The sequence below is a fragment of the Podarcis muralis genome, chromosome 1 (assembly GCF_964188315.1).
Source record: "Podarcis muralis chromosome 1, rPodMur119.hap1.1, whole genome shotgun sequence".
In the NCBI taxonomy this organism is placed as follows: Eukaryota; Metazoa; Chordata; class Lepidosauria; order Squamata; family Lacertidae; genus Podarcis; species Podarcis muralis.
In genome coordinates this window covers 60,134,079-60,159,654 of record NC_135655.1, presented here as the reverse complement: position 1 = coordinate 60,159,654, position 25,576 = coordinate 60,134,079, and the positions used below count along the sequence as shown (strand labels likewise).

At 40.7% G+C, this 25,576-nt stretch overlaps 1 protein-coding gene across 5 annotated transcripts in view; it reads right to left on the bottom strand.

Annotated features, from left to right (window-relative positions):
• Positions 1–25,576, bottom strand: part of NELL1 (neural EGFL like 1) — a 381,897-nt gene that overhangs the window by 158,786 nt on the left and 197,535 nt on the right. For 4 of the 5 annotated variants that reach the window (XM_077929586.1, XM_077929598.1, XM_077929600.1 and 1 more), the window contains exon 13: positions 6,211–6,336. The exons of the other annotated variant lie outside the window; for it this stretch is intronic. In XM_077929586.1, the coding sequence (XP_077785712.1) occupies positions 6,211–6,336 (126 nt within the window). The remainder of the gene's footprint in view (positions 1–6,210; positions 6,337–25,576) is intronic. 5 annotated transcript variants of the gene reach the window in all.

The following is a 25,576-nucleotide window of genomic DNA, read 5'->3' as shown; positions in this document are numbered from 1 at the left end:
CTTGACAATTATGTTTACCTGTCATAGCCTCAAGTTGTAGGCCTGTCTCTGCTTATAGACAGCACACTAATCTAAAACAGCTGCTCATCAGCAATGATGAGTCAGATAACAAAGATACATAAAGACCATACCCTGCAACAAACTCAGATGCCAACTCTGACAACATTATTAAAGGTAAAGGGACCCCTGACCATTAGGTCCAGTCGCGGACGACTCTGGGGTTGCGGCGCTCATCTCGCTTTACTGGCTGAGGGAGCCGGCATACAGCTTCTGGGTCATGTGGCCAGCATGACTAAGCCGCTTCTGGCAAACCAGAGCAGCACACGGAAACGCCGTTTACCTTCTTGCCAGAGCGGTACCTATTTATCTACTTGCACTTGACGTGCTTTTGAACTGCTAGGTTGGCAGGACCTAATATCAACCACAACAAGAAACTTATTGCTCGTGTTCCAACATCTGCTCATGTTCCAACATCTTCTAGAAATTCTCTTTTGCTTTCCACATGCAACAAACAGTTAAATTGCTATGCGAAAAAATAAATGGGCACAAATCTAACATCAGAAATGGCACCATTCAAAACCGATTTTGGTCTGAAAGACATTTTCAAAAAGAGCTGGATCTGGCTTGATAGTTTTATACTGTACTTTTTCTTTTACCATTTATTGATAGCCACATACAATACAATGTGAGCAGTTATATTTCTTCAGAAGCAACAAGAGAAATTTGTATAAATGCCAAATAAAAAATGGTGACAGAAAAGCTATTAAGTTCAATTATCTCTATGCACTATAAATAATAACAACAATAACATGCATGCTGTCCAAAAATAACATTTGAATTGCAGAAGCTGTTTCTTAAATAAAACATTCCAATGACAAATCTATACTTCTGCACAATGAAATGGACCAGCCTAAATGGTACATCTTGAAAATAATCTACTATACCCTATCTACAAATTTTCTTTTTGCTTCCAATATGTATTTCACATATTGAGACTGTAAACCTTGAGGAAATAATAAGTAACACAAACAAAACAAGCCAAAATTAAGATAGACAGGTTGTTTGGAATGATTCACATATTTCCCTCTAGCAATTCAGTCACACAATTCCCAACTGTGAGGCATGGCCCTGTATTGCAGTGCCTCTGATATGAACATAGGGAATCAGAAATGTACATGGAGTTGCATGCACATAGGACCTTATCTGTTCTCTTTTTTATGAGTACAGGAATGCTAATAAGATCCCTGAGCATATCTGTGGAGCTTTTTCTCAAAGGAAAGAACAAAAAGAATGTGTGTGCACAGAATCTGGAATGTGTTCATGTTACACACAAATACTTTAGACTTTAAGGCGTAATGTATTCCCGCCCCCCAACACAGTAGCTTTAGGTGTCATATACTGATTCTTTAATAAATAAAAACTGCACTAAAACTAGGAGCCACAGATGCTAACACAAAACTACTAAATGTCTTGCTACCAATCCATTAGGCTGGATTCTTGTGAGAATTGTAAGCAGCAAAAGAAAATGCATTAGTACTGTTAGATTACCTTTTGCATTATAGCTGGTGGAAGACTTACTAGAGTGCTGTGTCACGATGTATCAGGTGTGCAGAACAATACAAAAACCAGTGCCATATACACTCTATTGGATATTTTTTTTTAAAAGGTCATGAGAATGAGTTTGCGGACTCTTGCACAATAATTTAAGAAAACAGAGGAATTTTTATTGGATTTGCAATTACATTTCACACTCAGTGCTCTTCCCCTAAAATAGTAACAGCTGTTTCTGTGAAAGAGAGTAACAACTTTGGATACAGCTAATGAGTTTCTGAAAATTTCATTCTTGTTGCATTATTGCAGCCTACTACTATGCCTACGTAAAGAATGGAATAGCAGAATAAAACCACCACATGCAAGACATTTAATACTTTAATAAAAGTACTTACCTAGAAGAGTTTATTTGCTTTTTTCTGCTGTAGGATGAGAACACCTTTGGGTCTGTAATTATGCACATACCTAGTTCTACTGTTGAGGAAGTCAGGCTTTAGACTACTTTAAAAAATGTTTTAGGATGCCTTATACATTTTCCCACTTAAATGCTTATTCAGCTCTTCTTTTAAAAAGCAAACAATTCACTGCTCTGAGTAGGGAGACGGGAAGTGGCTTTGGGGTTCTCAAAAGGACCGACAGTCAGCACCCTGTACAGTCCGCTGGGGAGAGGAAAGGGATAAATGAGGGCTGCTAAAGAAGGTGTCTAAAAGATATTTTTGTTAAAATTATATAATTTAGTTTTGCTTGGTAAGTAAAATGTGTGTAAAATCGCACAGACGTCATTAAAAATGAATGCCAAATACTTGCAGTTACATTATATATTAATATTATTTTTATTCATTATTATTATCATTATCAGAAGGTAAAATTAAAATTCTTTGGTTTTCCAAAAGCAAAACAAAAAAAATTTCTTCCAGTAGCACCTTAAAGACCAACTAAGTTAGTTCTTGGTATGAGCTTTCGTGTGCATGCACACTTCTTCAGATACACATCTGAAGAAGTATCTGAAGAAGTGTGCATGCACACGAAAGCTCATACCAAAAACTAACTTAGTTGGTCTTTAAGGTGCTACTGGAAGAAATTTTTTTTGTTTTGACTATGGCAGACCAACACGGCTACCCATCTGTTTCCAAAAGCAGTTTATCTGCTTCTTCAACAAACGTAGATTACCAAGCTAAATGTTGTCCAGTAATAGATTTGAATTCCTTACATGCAAAAACATACTTTTAAGGTCCTTCACCAAATTAATTTGCAAAAATTAAGTTTCAGCCCCTAAAATGGTCTATGATCTACCTGTTTTCAGCAGAAGCAATCTGTGCAGACTATTTTTGGAATTTGAAAGTTGAAAAATTCAGTGTGCCCTAAACAGGAAGGTTGTATGCAACCTGAAGGCTGAATAGAGTCAGATGCACATGCTGTGTTGAACTAAGGCCACTTTATTTAAGTTTAAACCAATGAAAACACCTGCAGAGGGAAACAACTATCAGTTGGGAGCAAACTCTAATTTAAGGTAAAACTGCAGCCATTAAGCAACCAAACCCCTGTGTAGGATTGACGCGAGCTATCCGCTCCCCCAACCAGTCCTCCAAGCTTCGGCAAGACCTGGCAGGGAGAGGGGTAGGCAGGCAAAGGGGTTGCAAAACATGAGCCAAACACTAGTAAGCTGCCACCACCTCCTTTTCCGGGAACAGTCCCCAGAAGGGATCCAAGGAGGAGAATCACCTTTCCTTATTTACTGGACTGCCCCACTCTATGTCACTTTACCGTGACACAGACAGAAAGCCAACAGGTAAACTGGTAGGTTATTACGGGGTCAGGCACTGGTTCAGCTTCCCAGCAAAAGGCACAAACTACAAGAAAGGCAAAAGTCCTTTTCCAAATTTATTGGAAAAAGGTCATTCAGAAAGTAAAAGCTTGCACTACACCCTGTCTGAAGGAAATGGAGGTAGGGCTGTACCAGCTAACACTTTCCGTGGGCTATGCTGTGAAGGTGTGTAGGTAGGTCTTGCTGTATCACACAGACACACAACTGCCCAAGGCCCCATAGTCCCTGGTGGATGGCCTACCCCAGCGCAGGACTCCACCACACAGATTGCAAGCCTCAGGGCCAGCCCATCACCCTGAAAGGTGCCTAAACAGGTCACCTGGCTGAAACTCAATTGTTCCCTCTTTCTGCACCAAACCACCACAAAGGGGATACATCTCTACTTAGTAACGCTTTTCCCCAACTGAGAAGAGTGGATAAATACATACCCACAATGAATTTCTTAAATTATACTGCAGTCTTAGGTGAATTATAATCAATTGCATTCTGACAGAACACAAAGGACTCAATTAGAAAATTTCGGTCATTTCCAAATTAGAGAAAATGTACATACTTGAAACGAAGAAAAGCCTTTATTGTGTGATCAGGTTGAGACAAACTGAGAACATATCAGTTTGAATAAATAGCCCTTTCCCACTATACAAAGACAGTTCACAAAAGCATGAAAGGGTTTTAATACCCACTATTGGATCTGTACTGAAAATGCAATTATATAAAGCTTTCAGATGTCTTTGTAGCTCCAGGGAGACCTTTGGCAAATCACTGTTTATTTTTTCACAGACCATTTGTTAAAATTGTGCCAGGTCAGTCTACACTTGTTCTACTCTCCATATGAAACTCATTCTTTTATAGATATGAGAATCTAGAGATTTCTTTATTGCCTACCAAAGACAATCTAGCGAATTCATATAACAGATGCAACAGGGAAATGAAGGTTAGAAGCAATTCACTGTAGCACAAAAGCACACCAAAATACACTTGAATGATGAGCTATAAAATTAATCTCTAAAGACAGATGTAGTTCTTCAAAAATGAAAAGTCAGTAGTAAAAAAATATTTAGGAATAAAAATAGACTGCATGTACATGAAAGTTCTGATACAACAGAAACACACACACACACACACGTGTATATATTTATATATAATACTTTAAGGATGCCCCTTGTGAAAAGTTCTGAAGACAGCTTAGTTACCAAGGGTCAAGGAGTAAAAGTCATAATATAAATTGGTAACTGTTAGAAAGCAGTAGGCAGGAATAAAGAAGCAAGCTTTTGCAGTGGATGGAAGCCATTATGTCTCTCAAATTTATTCTCATAAATCCTGAATACACATTGCAGAGAGGTTGGTCAGATCAGGAAGGGGCTGGGAGGGAATTCAGAGGAGCTGCTTGTTGATGACCCTGGAGAGGCCAAGTGGGTTGGGATGGACTGTGTTTGGACCTCGGGGCAGGGGGAGCAAAGTTACAGATGAGGAGTTCTATCCCAGAGATGGTCTCAGTGCTGTCACCTCCCAGCATTCCTCTTCAACCCCTCCTACATCACCCGGGTACACTGCACCAGCCTCACTGGCTTAAGAAAAGTAGGGAAGGCAATACACAATTTCAGCTTTACAGCACATGCAATCCCCAGAACATAATCCCTGTGCAAGTTGTGAGTCATCTGTACATATCTGTAATCCTGAATCAATCCAAGGTTGGAATATATCCAATTATGCTGCGCACCTTAATCCTCATCCCTTGAAGACACAATTTTTTATGTTTATTTTTTTGTTCCATACCAAGCCCCTATTTGTTCTCTAAGACCTTGCCCTATGGATTGTATATATTCACAACATGACGAATTCTGGAATAATCACTCACATATTGTTTTTTGTATTGACCATATTTTCAGGTGAAAAGAGAGGCAGCCCTTTGAAATGCTAATTTTATTTCAGAAACGGTGCCTTTCACTGCCCCAAAACAAAAGAAATAAAACTTAAAAGTTCTCCATGCCTTCCTAAGACAACCGTTAGGAGTTATCTTCTCAGGTACTGGCAAGAACAAGGTTTTCTCAAATTCTAGGGGAAATACATATTATTTTTCTTCCTAATCTTCCAACAAACCACCTGCAGATATTAGTTTAAAACACTAATGCTCTTCTAAGACTTCTCATTACTGCTTTTTTACTGATAGATTAAAAAATTACTGACTTTTATGCCTAAAGCTATTGTATTTGTTTCCTATTGTTCAATTCTTCTTTAAGAATTAAGCAAATATTAACTCTCAACAATTAACAAGCAAAATTATTCCCTTAATGGCTATTCAAACAAAATCTTAGGTCAGTTTTACAGTACATGCAAATAAATAATCACATGACATATACTCCATGTGCCAACCACCTCCATCACAAATGCAAAAAGGCTTCTGTACCCCACACCAGGACCTGGTACCCCATAACATATTCCTCTGCTCCTGTTCTCTACTGGAGGGTGGGATGAGAAGCAGCAGCAGAAACTGACTCAGTCCAAGCACTCTCTTCCCCATCTTCCCTGACAGTAAATTTAGCATTTACGAAGAAGAGAAATAACCTGTGTATATACTGCAGAACCATGTAATGAGGTGTCACCACTACAGAAAAGTCTAAACAATTGGATTTTAAATTCTTACCTTTTTCTATAAATATAGGAAAACTCCCCCCCTCAAAAGACATTTCTTCAACTTTCAAGGATGTATTTTCCCTCAAGGAATAAATCTATTGCCTTCATACAACATGAAGAATATTTCATTGCTTCCAAATGAACACCATTAGATATTAATAAAGTCTCATGGTGTTACTGCGATCATATTAAGAGCTTACCTGTACATGAGAAATCATCAACGCGGATATATCCTGGGACACAATCACAGCGATATGATCCAGGCAGGTTAACACACACTGTGTTGGCATGACAATAATGCATCTTAGCAGCACACTCATCAATATCTGAGGGGGGAAAAACACCCCATGAGATTGCAATCAGCTGCACAGTTGCACATCTTCAGCAATACAACACTGAAATATGAAAAAACTATATAAAAATATCCAACATATATCCACAAAAAGCAGAACATTTACAATTCTGCCATTAACTTTGTGGGCATTCCTCCTGACCACCACTCCTAAAAGTAATTACTCATCAATTGGAGTATTCCAAAATTGTGAAGCGTTAAAGAGAAAGGTTAAATTAGTCAATTACAAATTAGACATGTATTCTTTCAGCACACTGATTTCAATAAAAGGCCTGTGAACTTGATTCCTCAAGAAGTTGATATTTAACATCACCTTTTATAAGGTTGGTCTACTTTGGAGGACAGCCTTGGGGACAAGTAGCCTGAGTAATAACCTGAGTTAGTACAATTAGTACTTTTTATGTTTCTGCAAACTACTTCTCCATTTTTAATGAATAATCCCTTTCAGAACATGATTGGAGGAAATGTAGCTCAAGTGTGCTGGGGAAACCCTTTCTCACTATGGCCCTAGCTCTATTCTGTCAGAGGAGAGATTACTTTCTGTATCATAGAGGTGGCCTCTTGCTAGATCCATCCAGTCAAGCTGTGAAAGCATTGTGACCCAAGACACTTATGAAGGCAGATGGCGCTTTCTTGATACACCTGGTTATATGCGTAGGTAGAATAGAGACACCAAAACAATGCAGCTAGAACCCAAGCCAGCTCTCTAATCAAGCTTCAAAACTTGCAAACTGCTTCCTCCTTCAGTTCCTTTTGACACACAGTAGATTCAGACAAAACTATCAAAGAGCTTCTGTCCCAGTTCCAATCTGGGTGGATGCACATGATTCACATGCTAGATACTCATCTCTCCCCATTAAGCACTCACCTATTCACCATTATTCATCAGACAATACAAAATCCCAGAAAGTTTTATGGTACACAATAAAACAGCCTGCCTGTAACAGTACAGTTACATCAAAATATGAGACAACCATTAAGAATCCTCATCAGACAAAATGTTGTCTGGATTGATTCTTATATCAGCGGAAGGACTCTAGAAAAAAATCCAAGGGGAATTTTACTTAACCCTCTTATCAGTCATAAGCCCTACGTCTCATTCCAAATATAATAGGTTTTGCAGCAAACAGAATACAAAGTCTCCCTTTTCTTAATAATATGCACACGTGACCTCATTCAAATTACTGAAGAAGATAAAGTTGCCAAAGTTGGGAGTAGGTATGATATAGTCTAAAAATGCAGAGCATTGTTACAATTATGGGAAAAATTCTATTATTCACAGGTGTTTTTCTTCTTCTCTTGGATCCCTTTCCCATAGGTGCCTTAAAGCATATTGTGGGTAGACCAGCTCCTACTATTCTCCTTTGATCTGCTCACCCCATCAGGGACAAAACTGTTATGTGCAAGGTGCACCATCTGCCTCCGTTTTATTTCAGTTACACTTGGGGCAGGTTTGGACAGGTGGCGATGAAGCTTAAGAACCCCTGCATTAGGATTTACCTAAAGGCAATATTTGGGATGCAGATGGCTTTTGCTTTAAAAATGAGTTTATTGTCCAGCTGTGCTTGATCTTCCTGGTACATAAACTGCATTTGCATGAGTCATTTCAGTTTTACATTTCTTATTATTCCAGTATCGGTGTTAAGGAAATAGTGTCCTGTTACATACCTTTTTCTAGTTGGTTGGAGTGAATACAGATATCCCTGAAAGTCTGACAGAGTTCATGTGAGTCTGAATAGGTAAAACAAGGACAACAGAACTAGCTTCATTGTTCTTTGTTCTACTACATGTCAGTAGAAATGATGAAAGGGGCTTTGCCTCCATGCTGATGCAATCCTGTATTTGTGTGCTGAGTGCCAAGTAGACCAGCTGTCATGAGCACTACTATCCTAGAGACATCAATACAGTAAGTAGGAAGCTTGAGCAACTAACGAAATCACTTTGCACTGGTCACCAAGCAGCTGTCAATTGACAGGGACTTTTGATCAGTGAGTGGTCTGGACTGAATCTGAAATGATGGCTTGAAGGCAAAAGATGGGATACAAATACCTTGAGCGATCAAGTTCCCTTGCTTTTGCTATTTCTGAATGATAATCCCCTTGAAAAATGGGGGGACTGTCAAAGCCTGAAAGACAAATGGCAAGGAAAAAGAGTCACTCTCTTTATCAAACCATAGTGCTCTGCAGCCATACGAGGCCCACTTGCCTTTAAGTACAGGCTCACACTCCTCTGCTTGCTATCTTTTAAAAAACAATGCTGGCTTTTATTTCATTCCTTTGAAAAGGTTTGTTTAATCATGTATAATACTGAATTATAAATGTAAAGGAAGAGAGATAGGAAGTATGTCAGAACTAGTAAGATATCCATCTAAAAATTAACCTGACAAGGTTCCATGTTTGTCTGAAGCTTCAACAATGAATTTGAAAGACATGAGTCATGTCAGTAAAAAGGGGGGAGTGCTGAAAAAACATTGAATGTTACAGATTTAATTAGCATTTTCTTTTAGTAAAAAAGGGAGAGTTTCTTAGTTTATTTTTATTCATAAAATATTCACATACCATTACTCATTAAAAATATTAGTGAAGTTTACATTAAACTTTTGATAGCAATAAGGGTAAAAATCTACAGCTTTGAATAGTTTCTGTGTGGCATTGTTTTCCTTTAATTATGTACACCTCTGATTTCAAACGAGGTCCACTGCCATGGGAGCATGTATGACACTGTCTTCTAGCTCCTTGCAGTTGCTAACTCCCATCTCAGGTTCCACGCTTTCCTCCCTACAGGAATGGGACAGGAAGAGCTACAGGCAAATTTACAGGCTGCTTAAAGGTAAAAAATGGTGGTCCATAAAAGTAGCCTTTTGTCAATATACAGGCTTTTTTTGCCCGCTGGATTTTGGTGACATAATCCAGGCTAGCATCAGACAGCACCATTCTATCCAAGCCACTGAAGCATCCTGGGATGGAGAAGAGCAAGGCAGCTACATCAGTGTAGTGCAGACAAACAAGCAGGAGCACCGAATTGGCTCTGCTGGTGCCACTGCACCAACCTCCCACTTTCCATTCTGGTATGCAGCAATGACTCAGCCAGAAGGAGGTCACGTGAGTAGCACAACCCCACCATACTGTGGGGCAGAATGAGATGCAGACAAATACAGTGAATGGCTAGTACTAACGGTGACAAGCTACTGAAGCAATTCTTTCACTGAGCTGCAGATGCAAAATAATAATAATAATAATTGTGCAGAATCTGAAGCATGGTTACTATAATGCAAGTTCCATTGACCTTGGCAAGGAAGTATTGGGCTAAATGGAATACAATGGTATAAATCAACGTTTCCCAAACATGGGACTCCAGCTGTTTTTGGACTACAACCCCCATCATCCCTAGCCAGCAGGACCAGTGGTCAGGGGTTATGGGAACAGTTGTGCAAAAACAGTGGTCTAAATCCATTTGCTGCTTGGATCTAAAAATTTCAGCTTCAGTTCTTCACACATTCTTCTCCTTCATCATCATCATGCCCTTTCAATGGTATTTTATCATTGGCTCTTTGGGTGAACCATTTCCAGGTCTGAGAAACAGGTCAGTTATATGTGTTGGATGGGGTTGCTAGTATGGGTTGAATGTGCTCAAGAATCCCTATCTGTCACTGAATGCCCCACTGGCTTCAGTGGCTAGGAATGCCTGCTTCAACAGAGGTGACAACTAACGTATAAGGTTCCTGGTTTGGGATAGTTTAGTTACGACAGGCTGAGCACTGGTAATCTCTACAATGGATTACTGCAGTGCACTTTATATAGAGATTGGCTGGTTTGGAATGGGGTTCACCAACCAAGCATCTGGGTGCCATGATGCCTGCAAAGTCCCTCATCATATAACCCACTTTAAAACAGCTGCATTAGTTGCTAGTTCTTTTCCAAGTCCAGTTCAATGCACTCACAATAGTGTTTAAAGCCCTAAACAACTTAGGCCCCAAATATCTGAAAGACCATCTTCTTCCAACTCAGGTGTTAATATCAGCTCTCGACGTTCATCTTCTGTGTATCAAGATCAGGGCTTCAAGTGTGGTGGCACCAGCCCTCTGGAACGCACTTCCCATGAACATGAGGCAGGCATCTATTTGGGTGCTTGCTTGAAACTGAGCTCTTTAAACAGGCTTTCCAAGAGGGGTGATCCAGCTATGTTGATATATTAATCTGACTCACTGTTTTTTGGTGTGTGTGTTTAATAAATTTTGTGAATGTAATTTAATTGTTGATTTTAGGTTGTATAGAATTGGTTTCCAAATAAATAAATAAATAAACGTATAACTTTTAAAACAAACACCATTTCCTTTCCCCTAAGACTTCCTGCTAGTAAAAGTATTTTGCTAAGATATGTTCAGATCAAAGGATGTAAAGTAATGGTTGCGATTTCATTTATCGGTAAAAATACACAAGTTTAAACGCCCAGGGTTTTTTTTTTAAAAAAAAAACAACTGCAACATTGTAACAGCACTATCCATAAACCACAATGTGGTACACATCACTTTGGCTATAATGGAACTCAAATTGTGATTCATGGGAGTAGATTGCTTGTCGCATTTGAAATATTAGAGCTTGTCTTCTGGTGGTCTTTTGAGGTGATAAAAATACATGATTTATGTCTTTCCCTGCAATGGTGATGTAGTTTGCTTTTCTTATAAAAAATGTTCTACTTATGGTCTTTAAAATGAAACTTGACACAGCATAATGATCCTTCACATATCACTAACTTCCATCTGCATAAGCTAGTTTGCTGTAATGACAAGGAGTCACTGGGGCTAAAGCTTTTCAGGGAGAATCACTGCATCATAGTACATAGCTTAGTATGGCATAGTAGATGACGGCATTCATCTGATGTGGAGGTACTTCATTAATATTTGCATTCTGGCAGCTTTCATTCTCTTGACATTTTGTTCTTTACTGCAACAATAACTGGAAACCAGCCATCCAAAGAGAGCTATATTCCCCATGCATCTGAAATACTATAAGGCCAATTCAGACAACCATGTTTATCGCAGGATAACTGAATGAAATGGCTATCATGTCTCTGCTGTCACAGACAGCCTTATCAGCACATCAATGAAAGTATGCTTATCAAGTGTTCAGCTTATCATTTGATAGCTATCACTCACACAAACCTGACCTTCCCATAAAAAAAGGAAGCAGATGTTAACAAAAATAGAAAGACAATACTGGAGCATCAGTATTCAGTGTTGCATGCTGGCATAGCTCCACTGATCTATTGGGAAGCTCATACTGTCTGTTAATTTCTTTCATCTTGTCAGATATCAATAAAAAGGGCCATTACAGAAGGCAATGAGTGTTGAACACTGCAGGTACCAAAAACAACACCTTTCAGTTCCAGCAGCAGCTAAGTCACTTGAAGTACTAGGTGCTTCAGCCGAAGGCTTCTTCCTTCTTGCCAGTTATCACCTAATGCCCTTCTAAGAATCTGAAATTCTCGGTTGCCCAGGCAGCACTTCAATAAGCAGAGCACTGTGCTTTCACAGCTAAACCATGGTCTCTACTTCCCAATCACGGATGCTTCCCATTTCCCTTTCAGACTCCTTGACTGTGACATCACCTCAGTATCATTTGCTGTATCTGGGATGGCCTTCCTGATTACTGACTGTGGCCATCATCTTCACAATTCTCTACCTTATTGGCTGCCAATAATTGGCTGCACGGGGCTTTAAATCACCTGAGGCTTCAGGTCTACCACTCATCACCTGATAGTACAGCCAAAGCCTGATTTTCCCTTGCCAGTGAACAATTGGGAGCACAGTTTAAGGTTCCTGATTACGGATTGACAGCTTTGTCTTTACCTGCCCCACACCAGATGTCACAGGTGTTGGGAAGGTGAGCATGCTTTGAGGAAAATCTGAATCACTGATGGGCGAAGGATGGCCTGCAGGTTAGTGGTTTCCCACCCCACCCCTGCCCTGGTCCCTTTGTCTCCTAAGACCCACCCAAGTCAGGTAACCAAAGATGCTCTGCAAGGTCTTATACCTCTTTTCTGAAAGGAACTGTACACATACTCTGAAATCCAAGACTCTGCTCAAAGAGGTTAAAGGTAAATAGTTAAGTAAGATTATCTCTCTTTTGTTATATTGAAGTCCATGTGCATGATTCTTTCTTTTCCTAAAGAAACTTTGGATATACTTTGACATTTGAGTTCTTTGGTCAGAAAGGACATTTCTCCGGAATTTGTCATTAAAATATTCCCCATGCACTAAGACCGTATAGTCATTAAGCTATTGACCACGTTCTAAAGATCCTTCCCAAGCTTCTTTAGGTTTTGTAACTTTGGGAAAGTAAATCTAAATTTCATTCTTTCCCCCCCCCCGCCCCCCAGAGCTAGGCTTGAGGGAAGATATATGTCAGTAAGGCTTAGAACATCTTCACCCAACTTGCTGAACAGTTTAGGGGTTTTCAGTCATTTCAACCAAACCAATATAGTACTTTTCTGGGGAACCCTTACAAAATGGGGGTACACCAATAAGGAAAGACTTCCCATAATGATCTGTCACAATGACAAATTGCACAGGAAAGAAAAGAAAACTGGCTGCTCTGACAGTTAGAGGACCTCTTCTTGCAATGGACAGGTGGAAGTTCTGCTCTAGCTATAAGGCTGCATAGGAGCTTTATTTCAGGCACTGGGAAACATCTGTACGTCTAGTACCTCAGTACTGCCTCAAAATGCAATTTCCGTGAGAAAATTAAAATATCCACTTGACTGAGAGAGAGAAATCTTACACAAAGCCCAGAAATGACATATTATTGGCAGGATGTAAGACAGAGTCCCAGGGTCTGGGAAAATAGCATGCTTAGAAATTGAGCTAAAACAACCACCAAGAATTATAGAAGCAAAGGGGCAGGGCTTTTAAAGGAAAGAAGACAGAGCAGGCATAAGGGAAGAAGTGGTGCGGCAAAGATTAAGAGAGACTGGAGGTGGGGGGAAATCTCACATTAGTCTTATGGATAAGAAAGATTTCTGTTATCAGAAAAATTAAAAAGAATAAACTGTGGAGGTGAAGCAAGTGTAGTCCAGTTCAGCAGAACAAGGAAGCAGGAGGCTGAATTTCATATGTGCGGCACGTTAAGTCAAATCTGAAGTTGAAGCTCCTTGCTTATTCAATATTTATGTATGAGCACCTCTTTCTTTAAAAGGCTCTTAGCAATAGACAGAGATATACAAAATCAAGTAATTAACATTTGTTGGAATTCAGCTATTTAAAAAATATCAAGAAATAAATATACACTTCACATTCTCAACAGAAAGGAGATTTTCTTAAACCAGAGTGAATAGCTGCAGAATTTTGATAAATGCATTAATGGAAAACATGCCACTTTTACTTAAACTAGGATACTTGATAATATATTCATAAGGCATCTGACAGTCTGAAACAAATTATTTTTCAAACACATTTAGAATTTGCATATATGATAATGCTGTTTAGTAAACAGAGTGTGTAAACAATATAAAAACCTTAGAACAGGGTATTTAAGAAGAGCAGTTTCTGCCTTATGGCAGAATCTCACTCTGACTCATACATTCTACATCAACAAGGGGTGCAGTTGCTTCTCACTTCGGCTGCCCTTCCTGCTTTCCCAAATCCTTTGCCACAAGCATCACCCACTTGCCCTTTCCTGCCCCCACTGCCGCTGGTCCCTCCTAAAAACATGGCAAGCCTCAGATCATTGAAGCAGACAGTGGGGGAGAAGAAGAAGGAGCAGAACTTAAGCCAAAGTGACACCATCTGCCCTGCAGCTGCAACGGCACCCAAAGCCCAGAATAAGAGCTTCAGAAGCAATCTTAGTGAACTGGTAACATACCTGAATAAGAGTCTGGTTTTAGTAACAGACCATTGGCTGAGGAAATGCCCTGAGGCTGCTCTCAACAGCAGTCTCCTTACAGAGAAGTTAGCTTTGTCAAACCCAATGGAGACTCAGGTCATCAAGCCTGAGCTTCCATAGCCGCTGCCCACCATTAACCACCATTGGCAGAACTGGGAGCAACACCAGCAGCTATGTTCTATGCTTACAATAATACTTTATTCTCTTGCTAATTACAATGTTTTAAATGTGCATTTTATATTTTACTTCCCTTTTTTAGTCAACTTTGCTGCATTAAATGTAGATTCTGTAGTTGACCTCCTTTGTAATGCCTTATTTTGAAATCTTGAAGGTAATATTTTAGTTTCCTGTTAATTATGTTATTTTTAATATATACTTTTACTGTCTTCAGTAATGTTTTATTCTGGATTGTTTTATTTGATGCTTTAATGTGGGTTGAGATTTTAGGTTTTTTTCCTTAAAAATATAAATCAGTATAGAAATGAAATTAATGATGAGAATAATAATAACTCACTAGGTCCAATGACTAACATCTGGCATGTTCGTTATATGGCTTTTGGCATATGTTGGCTTCTGACATTTGATATGTATATTCTTAAGACCCACCTTATTATGTGACTATAAATTGTTTTGAACTGTTTGTAATATTGTGTTTTAATTGATATAACCAACCCTGGGGCCTTGGGGTGAAGGGCAGAGGATTAACAACCACAACAAGTGGTTTTCCATTGATACAGGCAACTATCCTCAAACTTTCCTTTTTATCCAATTTCATCTAGTTTATTTTCTGCTGGTGAAAATATTGGCAGCTGGATGTACAAACTTTTGCAGCTTAGGAGAGTTGGAGAAAAGTAGCAGAGTGCACATTGTAAGATGTATCAAAGCATGGTTGTCTGTCACCACTGCAGTACTCACAATGGGATATGTATTCTGATACACAATCTTATCCACAAGTAGTGAACATGAGAAGTACCCTGCTGGAACAAGCCGAAGGACCATCTATTCCAGCACTCTGTTCTCACAGTGGCCACCAGATGTCCACAGGAAGTCTGCAAGCCAGACCCAAGTACAACTACTCAACCATAACTACGTATAACTAAGTTTGTTATTGGTATGAGCTTTCGTCTGCATGCACACTTCTTCAGATATACTGAAACAGAAGTCACCAGACCCATATATATAGTGAGAGGGTGTGGAGGGGTATTACTCAGAAGGGTGGTGGGAATGGGTGATTGGCTGATAGCTGTGGTAAACCTGTTGACGACTGTTCACGACTGCAATTGGTCTTACAGGAAAAAGCAAGGGGTGAGGTGGCTAAAAATAGCTTTATCATGTATAATGAGATAAGAATCCAATAGTTTCTCTGTCAGTTGGAGAACACTTCAATCTCCCAGGACATTCTATACAAGATCTCAAAGTAGCTGTCTTATTACAAAAAAAAATTAAGAAATAGACAGGAAAGAGAAGTTGCTGAATTGCAACTTATTACCAAACTTAAAACCATGGAGAGACCTTGTCTGAATAGAGACATTGGATTCTTATCTCATTACAGGTAGGTAGCCGTGTTGGTCTGCCATAGTTGAAACAAAATTTAAAAATTCCTTCCAGTAGCACCTTAGAGACCAACTAAGTTTGTTATTGGTATGAGCTTTCGTGTGCACTTCGTGAAGCAGTGTGCATGGACACGAAAGCTCATACCAATAACAAAATTCGTTGGTCTCTCAGGTGCTACTGGAAGGAATTATCTTATCAGAGTATGAGGAGGCAACACCAAAAAATCCATGGAAATAAAGTGGCTGTATTAGGTTTCATATATTTCTAACATACTCTTTGAACATCTAGTATGCTTGATGCTTGTAACCATACTGAAACACCAGTTGTTGGTTTTCCCTGTTCTTATTGAATTATTTATTTTGCTTCTATATGTCAGGAACTCTAAGGTATTGCTATGCAATAGTCTGGGGAACTCAAGAGGAGCCACTGATAGAAATTTGGACCACAAGCACCTAGGCTGAAATTCCTGCTGAGCCTGAGTTACCATCCCTTAGCCAAATTTACCTTGCATGATTGTTGTGAGGATATAATGGCAAAAGCTCACATTAGTTGCCTTCAGCTCCTTAGAGGAAGGTTAGCATGCAGGTGTCATAAGCTCTACTTCTCCAAGGCAACAATTCAATTAAATAATTATAAAACCACAAGTCATATTGATCTCCAGAGCTATGAACCTTATTAGGTTTATATGGAAATGCATTGGCCAATCTAATCTCATTTTCCTAAGGCCTTTCACAGAAAAATGTTTAGCTCCTCTTCTCCAAAACACTTTTACAGTATTCAGAACTGAAGTAGCTTCAGTTAGTATCACAGTTACAGATTCTGCAGTGACACAATTAGATGTGTCTGCTGTCCATCATACTCAAAGGCAGAGACCCTTTAATACATTTCTCTATTGCTTCTTCCTTGAAAGCCTTGAATTAGCTACATATTCTCACCTTTATTTTTGATAAGATATAAGAATAAAAAAATGCAAGCAAAACATGCACACTCCAAATACCTATACGCATACTGAACATAAACAGTAAGGACACATTGAAAGATGGTCTTTGTGGAATTCCCTTATAAGTTTATTCAAGTCCAATCTTGTGTAGTTCCATGAAATGTTTTAATACATTTCTGTTTGGGCTGGCTTTTAAGACATGCTAAGTTTATTTTAGCTTTAATTAAATTTTTTTTAAAGGTAAAGGACCCCTGGAGGGTTAAGTCCAGTCAAAGGCGACTATGGGATTGCGGCGCTCATCTTGCTTTCAGGCCGAGGGAGCCGGTGTTTGTCCACAGACAGCTTTCCAGGTCATGTGGGCAGCATGACTAAACTGCTTCTAGCACAATGGAACACTGTGACTGAAACCAGAGCACATGGAAACACCATTTACCTTCCTGCCGCAGTGGTACCTATTTACTTGCACTGGCATGCTTTCAAACTGCTAGGTTGCCAGGAGCTGAGACAGAGCAACAGGAGCTCACCCCATCGTGGGGATTCAAACCGGCAACCTTCTGATCAGCAAGCCCAAGAGGCTCTGTGGTTTAGACCACAGTGCCACCCGTTATATACAGTATAATAGTTGGATATTTTACTTTGTTGGGGAGTTTTTTTTATTGTTTTTAAACTACTTGCTCATCCCAAACCCTAGGAATAGCAACAAAAAATAAATTGATAACTCTATAATACCTTTCAGATAGATTTCAAGGGATACCTTATTTTAACTTTTTCTGTTCACCTATCTTCTTAAGATATCCAGTAATACCCATTAAAATAATTATAGCAATTTCCATGCTTGCTATGGAATTTTTTTCTTTACTAATGGATCAGAAGGAACAATGGAGTATTGTATTCAAAATGAATTATTTGTTCCTAACATAGCTATAGTCAAGAGCAATTATGCTAAAGTACTTATTTCTATCAGCATTTATCAAAACAACACTCACTCTACTGCTTTATTTTTATGTCTAATATTTGTACCTTGCCTTTGGCCCCCTTACATCCTCTATATAGACTAACTTGCTCTTTCAAATCCACACAGACAGAATTTCCAAATGATAAATTTGTTGCTGTATAATTGATGTTGAATCCCTATGTCCTAAGCAATCTTTTATGATAGCATTCTGAAAGACTTGGCCTCTGAAAAATTAAATGAAGATGAAGCCTGCAGTTTGCTTACCTTTCCAAATAAAAGGGCATCCATTGTCCCCAATCATGGCAATTGCATTCCATGGCTATTTCTAATGCATACATACACATGAAAATGAACAAGTGGTATGGTGCATTAGAACCCATCTTTATTGACAGAGAAACCATTGCATTCTCTGCTCTCTAGTTCCCAGCTGGCTCAGTGCTGGTGAAAGGTAGAATAAGTGTGTGGGCATTCTTTGCCCCCTGTGCCTGTGTTGGGTAGTTGAAGTTCCAATAACCTGGTCATGACAAACACAAATAAATTAATACCCAAATACATATGATAACAGTTGTGTGTTAAGGTTCCCAAACCGCCCTTGAAATAATTCACAATAGACACAGAATTATGGTTTAAGGTTTTTGGCATAATGTTGGCCACAACTTTATTGATTACTGCATGTGAGTGGTTGCTTAGGCATTGGTTCCCAACTAGCTGCACCTGACCTTGGCAGGGCAGCACTGATGCCTGGACTCCGGCAGACATCAGTAAGGGAAAACAATCTGGGGGAAGTCTGAGCTGGACACCAGTCTCTAACCTCACCCCAAATGCTCCCAGGAGCTCTGGCGTGGCCCTAGCCCCTTGACAGGGGCTCGGACAAGAGCAAAGCGAGCCTCTGGATTCCTTTAACGAAATACCCTTGCAGCAGCAACTTGGAGGGAGAGACACAGCCAACCACATCCCCTCCACCAACCAATTGAACCGATGCCTAACCGCCAACCTTACAAAGTTGTGACAATTTGCTATGCAGTAGGCAAAACCCAAAAGGCACCAGCCAACCAGCCTATGGCAAATTCCTACCAGGCCCCTGCTCTAAAGCAGACAACCCCATGACAGGCATAGCAAGGTCAATAAGCACCCTAAATATAGGGAGGGTGGGTGATCCTGTGCAAGCAGTGAAAAGAGGAAGCTCAACGACACGTGCAGGGATATAAATAGCCCCTCGGCTGCCAATCACAAGCTCCCTGAGCCAAATTCCTTCCCCAGCAACCGAGGGGTGACCAATCGGGAGTTGAGGCCATCCAATCGTACCCACCCCAGCAACAGCAGGGCAGTTTGGGTGACCTCACCGCAACACGTGCTCTCCGTGATGGAGGACACGATTTACCAGAAGAGCCATTTTGCTTCTCAAATCACAGCGCTGAATTCCTTAGGCATAACCAGAAGTGAGCTAAACCAGAAGAGCTATGCAACTCAAGGAGAATAGCAAACACTTTGCCATCCAACATATGATCATAAAAGCCTCCCTTTCCCCACCCTTATTCATCCTCCAAATTCAGTAAGTGATAATAATTGCTTTGCTTTTGGCTACGAAATGAACCAGCAATTTCATTCTTTTCTCTTCAATAACATTGTTAGAAATTTGTTCTAGTAAAGCATGATGCCGGGCACCCTCAGCTGTGTTGCATTTTCCATTCACTGAAATATAATTTTGCTTCTCTAACTAGCTGGAAGCATAAATCTACTTTAGGGCTGCTGTATGTTGCAGCAGCAAACAGCGGGCCCTTGAATTTAGTTGACCACATTTTTTCTACAATACCTGAAGGGCATTCACATTCCTGAAAACAAGCATAAACAGATTCTTCAAAACAAGCATGAACACCATCAGCCAATCACAACTCCTGGATAGCATGTTTACCATCTGTTTTCAGACATCTGAGTATCCGTCAAACAATGCAGGAAAGCTGTGGTCAGCCTGCATTAAAAAATACAGGGACTATTCATTGCAGTAGACTTGGTATTGTTAATCATACTGACTGGTGCTAGTATTTTTTATTTTATTGTTGAAAGACAATGACATACTGCCAATTGGATGCTGCAGTGCCCAGCTAGAAGCATGGAAAACTAGCCTGTGTAGGAAGTTATTTAATGTCACACTAGGACAGTAAAATTTAGTTGAAACACATAAAACACAAACATGCAAAAATATTCTAAACTTTAGAATACAGATTATCAAGCCTAAAGACACAATGTATCCTGACACTAAAACCTGACACATTTAGCTCTTCATACCAGTAACTCTCTAAAACAGTTCAATCAAAAACTAAGCTTCTAGGTCTCAAAATCAATTGAAAACTAACTTTTCAGAATTAAAATCCACTTGAATTAAGTCCCTATAACATTCATGGCACATGTGTATCCTTGGCACATGTGTGGCACATGTGTATACCAGTAGTATATAAAATCCAAGAGTCTCAAGGTAAGCTCAACATAGAAGATGTTACAGTAGTCCAATAGTGTAGTCTGTGTTGCATGAATCATGGTGACCAGAACATCCAAACTGAAGTCTCCCATTACTGCATTTCCTCCTTTGATGTCTTCTTGATTTCATTCTCTATCTCAGCTTTATTTGCATAAGTATGTCTGAAGTTTTCTTAAAGTATACCTTATGGGCAAAGCAGTTATTTACTTCTTTATTAAAATATTTCTATCCTGGCAATCTGCCCAGAATAGCATTCAAGGTGGGTCAGAAAATGTGTAACAATGCAATCCTAAACATGTCTACTCAGAAGAAAACCCTACTGAATTCAGTGGGGTTCAGCCCCAGGTAAGTGGTGTTGCAGCTTAACTATAATAAAAAATACAGTATCAATCAACAGCAATAATCAATATAAGAGATGGGGTTTAGAAATGAAATGCAAAACATTGGTAATAAACAGAAGACCAGTGAAAGAACAAGGGTTTTTCGCTGCCACCTAGGACAAACAAGATGACATGGCACCTAAATACTGTATAAGCAACTAGGGATGCCTTTCCAGGGCATAAAAATTCCAGTTATTGTGTCATCTCACACATGTAAAGAGATAATCTAATCTTTCCTATTTTGTTTGATTGGGTAAGGACTGGACTAGAGGTTTATGGCTTTCAAATAAATTGAAACCATTACATCTTTTTATCCCTTCCGCATCTACATGCTGTTAGCTTTCAACCTCTTCTAAATCAATCCCTCATCCCCTTAGTAATGTGAAGGCTTTTCTCCGAGTACCTTTCAATAAATTAATTTTCAATCTTCTGATTGCATGATATGCTTTTGTCTGCAATGTGCTCTGAGCTCAGCATTAAATAACAATTTATAAAAAATATATACCAATTTGAAAGTGTTTCCAAATCTGACCTTTAAAATGTAACAAATCACAAAAATTAACAACACAATTTTGCAGTATATACACCAACTTCAGAAGAACTGTACAAAATAAATCCAAACAGCATAGAGATATTGCAGTCAGATGTTCAGGAGCACTGTGAAGTGCACATGGTAGCATGTAATCTCTTAATCAAAGGAAAGCTGATTTGAATTTCTCATAATTAAAGTTATGTAATGTGTAATTTCCGACCACCTGCAATTCTGGGTCATAAAAACCTTTTGCTGTTTTAGAATGAGGTTAAAAGCATTCTACAATGTGCTAGTGTCATAAAATTACTTTAAAGTCAGTATTAGCATCAACTTGAGAGAAACGCATTTTTCAACAAAGGAAAAAGGGGGGAGGGGGGGGACTACTTTTGCTATAGGAAGGGAAATGAAGTTCACAAACTGAGCCTGAATTGCATAAAGAATAAGGAAGCATCCTATAAAACAGTGGAGGCTTGTTTGGTGGGGATAATTGTAGTGTGATGCCACTATTGCTGACAAGTGGAAAAACCAAGGGAGAGGCAGCTCCATGCCCTCACCAGGGTGCAGCTTGGGAATGTCAGCTATGGCCAGGAGGGCCTTGCCATTCAATAGCAACATTAGCAGCCTGAGAAGCTGCACCAGCTTCACAGGCTGCTAAGTAATGCCTATTCATAAAGGCGTGAAGTGCTCCTTCATTTTGGCTGTTGCTCAGCAGCAACAGGCAACACATAGCACCACTGCTGACAAATATGCTGTAGTGAAATTTGTTTTAAAATAATAATTAAGTTTCTCAGCCTTCAACCCTTGCCGATTCAAGCCCATCCCAAATGAAAATTTCCCAGAGTACTTTCATTTACGTAAACAATTTATATCTTTCCCATGGGTAGGATGCCTTAGATCTGCCTTTTACATGTACAGATGCGCTGTAACATTCTCATTCTGTTTTGGTTTCATACAGGCGGTAATCTTTGTAGTGTTTTTTAAGTCGCTTTTGCTTCCTTTTTGTAAAAAATAAAACAAAAAAATGACTATTGTAGGTAACAAATTGTAGTAGTGGTAGTAGTAGTAATTATTTCACAATTTAGCATTGTGACTTCAGCCTTCTATGCACAAATACCAGGCAGTAAATGTAAATTGATTTAATTGGGTTGAGTAGACAGGTATAAAATTGTACTATCAGACACTGATCCATCAGTGTGACAGGCACCTTACTGGTTGTTCTTCTGCACTGCACTCAAGTGTGATAACATTATGGCACCCTCACGCAATGACATCTAGCTCCATCTTTCTGTTCCATCTGAACTAGGAAGAGGCAGCTGAGATGTGAGACTGGTGCATGGAGGTGGAGATGTTAGGATTTTTATGCACCCGATGCTGCTGGTGTGATTAATATAAACCACATGAGATGTGTGAGAAGAGTGTGGGAATGGAAGACTGTCTAATTTCTTCCGTCTGAGCGTGTTATTGTAACTGTACTTTCACTTTTGCAGCATGCAACAGTTGGTTGTCTGCCAGAGCTTGGAGAACACAGACGTGATTATGGATCGTCTGTATAGAATCTAAATAAAATGTAGTTTAGATCTACAGATTTTTCTTTCTTCTTGCTGTGTGATGCTAGAAGACTTGTGTGCACTTTTCAGATGAAAAGTGTCGCGGAGAGGCACTCTGGAGATGAAGGGACATGCCATTCCAGAGACGTGTCTACCAGGAGACGCTCAGAGGTGCGGGGGGGGGTGTCACCGTTTCCCCCAGAGCGTTTTTCCAACAGGGGATGGGCTGGATATGGGCCAATTAACTGAAGGAGAATCCTGAAAAGACAGTGATGTTGGAGACACCAAGTTCTCAGGTCTGTTCTCAGCCTGCCATGGACAGGGTTTCACTCTCCTGGAAGGAGTAAGTTTGCAGCTTGGAGGTACTATTCAGCACTGTCACTGGAGGCTCAGGTGGCCTTGGTGGCTACGAGCGCCTTTTTTTCAGCACCGGCTGGTTCAATAGCTATGGCCCTAGGTAGTTCACCAGATTAGGTCACAGATTCAGATTCTTCCTGGTTCAAGCCTCAGATCCTCTTAAAACTGGCTTTGTTTTCTGCAATGCTTTGTTTACGTTTCAGTGTAGTTCACAAGAATGCATTGAGATGCAGAAATATGCCAAGAGAAAAAATACACAGAACTTGTTTACAAGTTGCTAGAGCAGTGTTTCCCAACCTTTTTTGGGCAAAGGCACACTAGTTTCATGAAAAAAATCTTGAGGCACACCACCATGCCAGATGGGGAAAGGTCACTTTTTACTTATGTAAAAAAAAATAAAAAAATAGTAACTTCCAACGAATTCTGTAGGTCTTGTTTCTGAATCATTAAAGCTGCATTTGGGAAGGATTCGTAAGGGCGCACAGCAACTCAGTCCCACCAACTCCACAGCAGGGTTCTCAGGTTCAGTGAAGGGCTCCCTCAGGGGGGCACATATATACACCTGGGCTCCCGAAAAGCTACCGCAAGAACCCTTCAGGAGTTCACATAGCGCAGGCCTGAAGGCTGCAGCTTCCCACTTAGCATCCCGCCAGAGGAGGAAACCTCAAGTGGTCGACCTGTTTTTTTCCCCTCCCGCCTCCCTTTTGGAGCGCAGAGTTTTGAAGGCCGGCATCAACTCCGTTTTCCCGGATACTTCCCGCTCGAACCGAGGGCTGGGTGAAGCAAGGGCGGCGCTGCGTGTTTTACCTCCACGGCGCAGGGGCTCTGGCTCGCCTTCAGCCACCGCACGACAGCGCTGGCTGCCACTTCGTCCTGCAGCAACAGCTCCAAAACAGCCGCCATGCCCACCTCTCTCCTCCTCTAGCACTACCGCGCGGGCGAGCCTCCGGGGCGGGCGCACAAGGAACGTGGGCGCCACCCCTCGACGCCGTCCCAAAAGCCGCCAAAAAGCCCTAAAAAAAGAGGAGCAGCAAAAAAACCACACCACACACGGGGGGCGTGTTCTAATTCGCTTCTAACTCCGGGTTAGAGCGCAGCACGTGGAGGATGGGTGGGGAAAGAGAGAGGAGGCGCACTGATAGAACGCCAGGCACGGGGGCCGCCAGGGAGAGCCAGCGCGCGCCCCACCCCGGACGCTCGCGGCCACCGCCGTCCCTCCCTCCCAGGGAAGGCGGGATTAGAGCAAGCGCCCGGGCAGCAAGAAGCGCGCGCCGGCCCTGCCCTGGATCCCTCAGAACCGCCAGTCTCTGGGAAAGTGGGCGTGGCTTCAGAACTCTCAGGCAGCAGCGCCCGCCGCCCGGCAAGGCTTCCCATTGGGAGGCGCGAATGCTTTAGTCAGTGGACGGGGATTGGTGCAAATATAGGCAGGGCGGGCTGAGAGGAGGAGCCGCCGCCGAGGAGCAGCGGCACCAGCAGCGTTTCCTCTCCCCCCTCCCCTCCCGTGTCAACAAGCGGGGCGCCTGCGCCGGGGGTTTGCGCGTCAGGCAGGCAGCCAGGCAGGCAGACGGCGAGAGCCCCGCGCTGGGCGGCCTCTCCTCGCCGCCGCCGCCCCGCCTCTCGCTGCCGACTCGCCCGCCTCCCTCCCACGGCACACCAGGCAACGCCTGGCGGCACACTAGTGTGCCGCGGAACACCGGTTGGGAAACACTGTGCTAGAGGTATGAAATTCGCCACTATGGCTATTGTTAACTTTCTTTTGAAAAATTCAAAACAGGTCAGTAAATGAATAAAATGAAGTCACCTCAAAAGCTTTGCTTAATTCTGAATAAATTATTAGTAGCTAATAAGTGGAGCACATTTCACTGACAAATATTAAAACCTAAAATTACTAATGAAGCATATTTTTGTTTTTAAGAAAGAGACAAGACCTTAAATATACAGTGATAGAAGGATATTTTGTTTTTTGGGGCAACCCAAGTAAAATGTTTTATTTTGGGCTGAATGAATTTCCCTTAAGAGTAACCTCATTACAGCCTTGAAACAAATTCTTTCCCTTCCCTTTCCACACCCCTAAGGCACCTATTTCTCTAGGGTTTTTTTTTAAAAGCTCTTTTGTTTTGTTTTTATTCTGAAAGGAAAATAACTTCCCTTTTTTCCATATGAATCCATTCAGTAGCTTATGTTGACTCTGTATGCATGTGCACGACTGCAATGTAACAACATAACTTAAACCTGTCATTTTTTAAAAATCTTCTGTCCATATGAATGAATAGAAATTGCTCATGCATTCCATTCTATACTGAAAGCTCCAAATGCCTCAAAGGCATAAACAAAGATATTGCACCATAGGTTGTTGTTGTAAGGAATGTGTCCAAGACTGAGGATAGCTCTGTTAAAACAACAGAGTGTCCTTGATGGCTGAGCTTCCGCATGTCAATCTAAATGCTTAAAAAAGCCATATCAGTCTTCCATCAGTTTCAACAGGGATAGGCCCTGTTATGCAACATTTGAGATATCAGGGACTTTTCTCCTCAACAAATATAACTGAGGAACATTCTGGAGCTTAACATCTGGTCATTTTAAAATATAAATA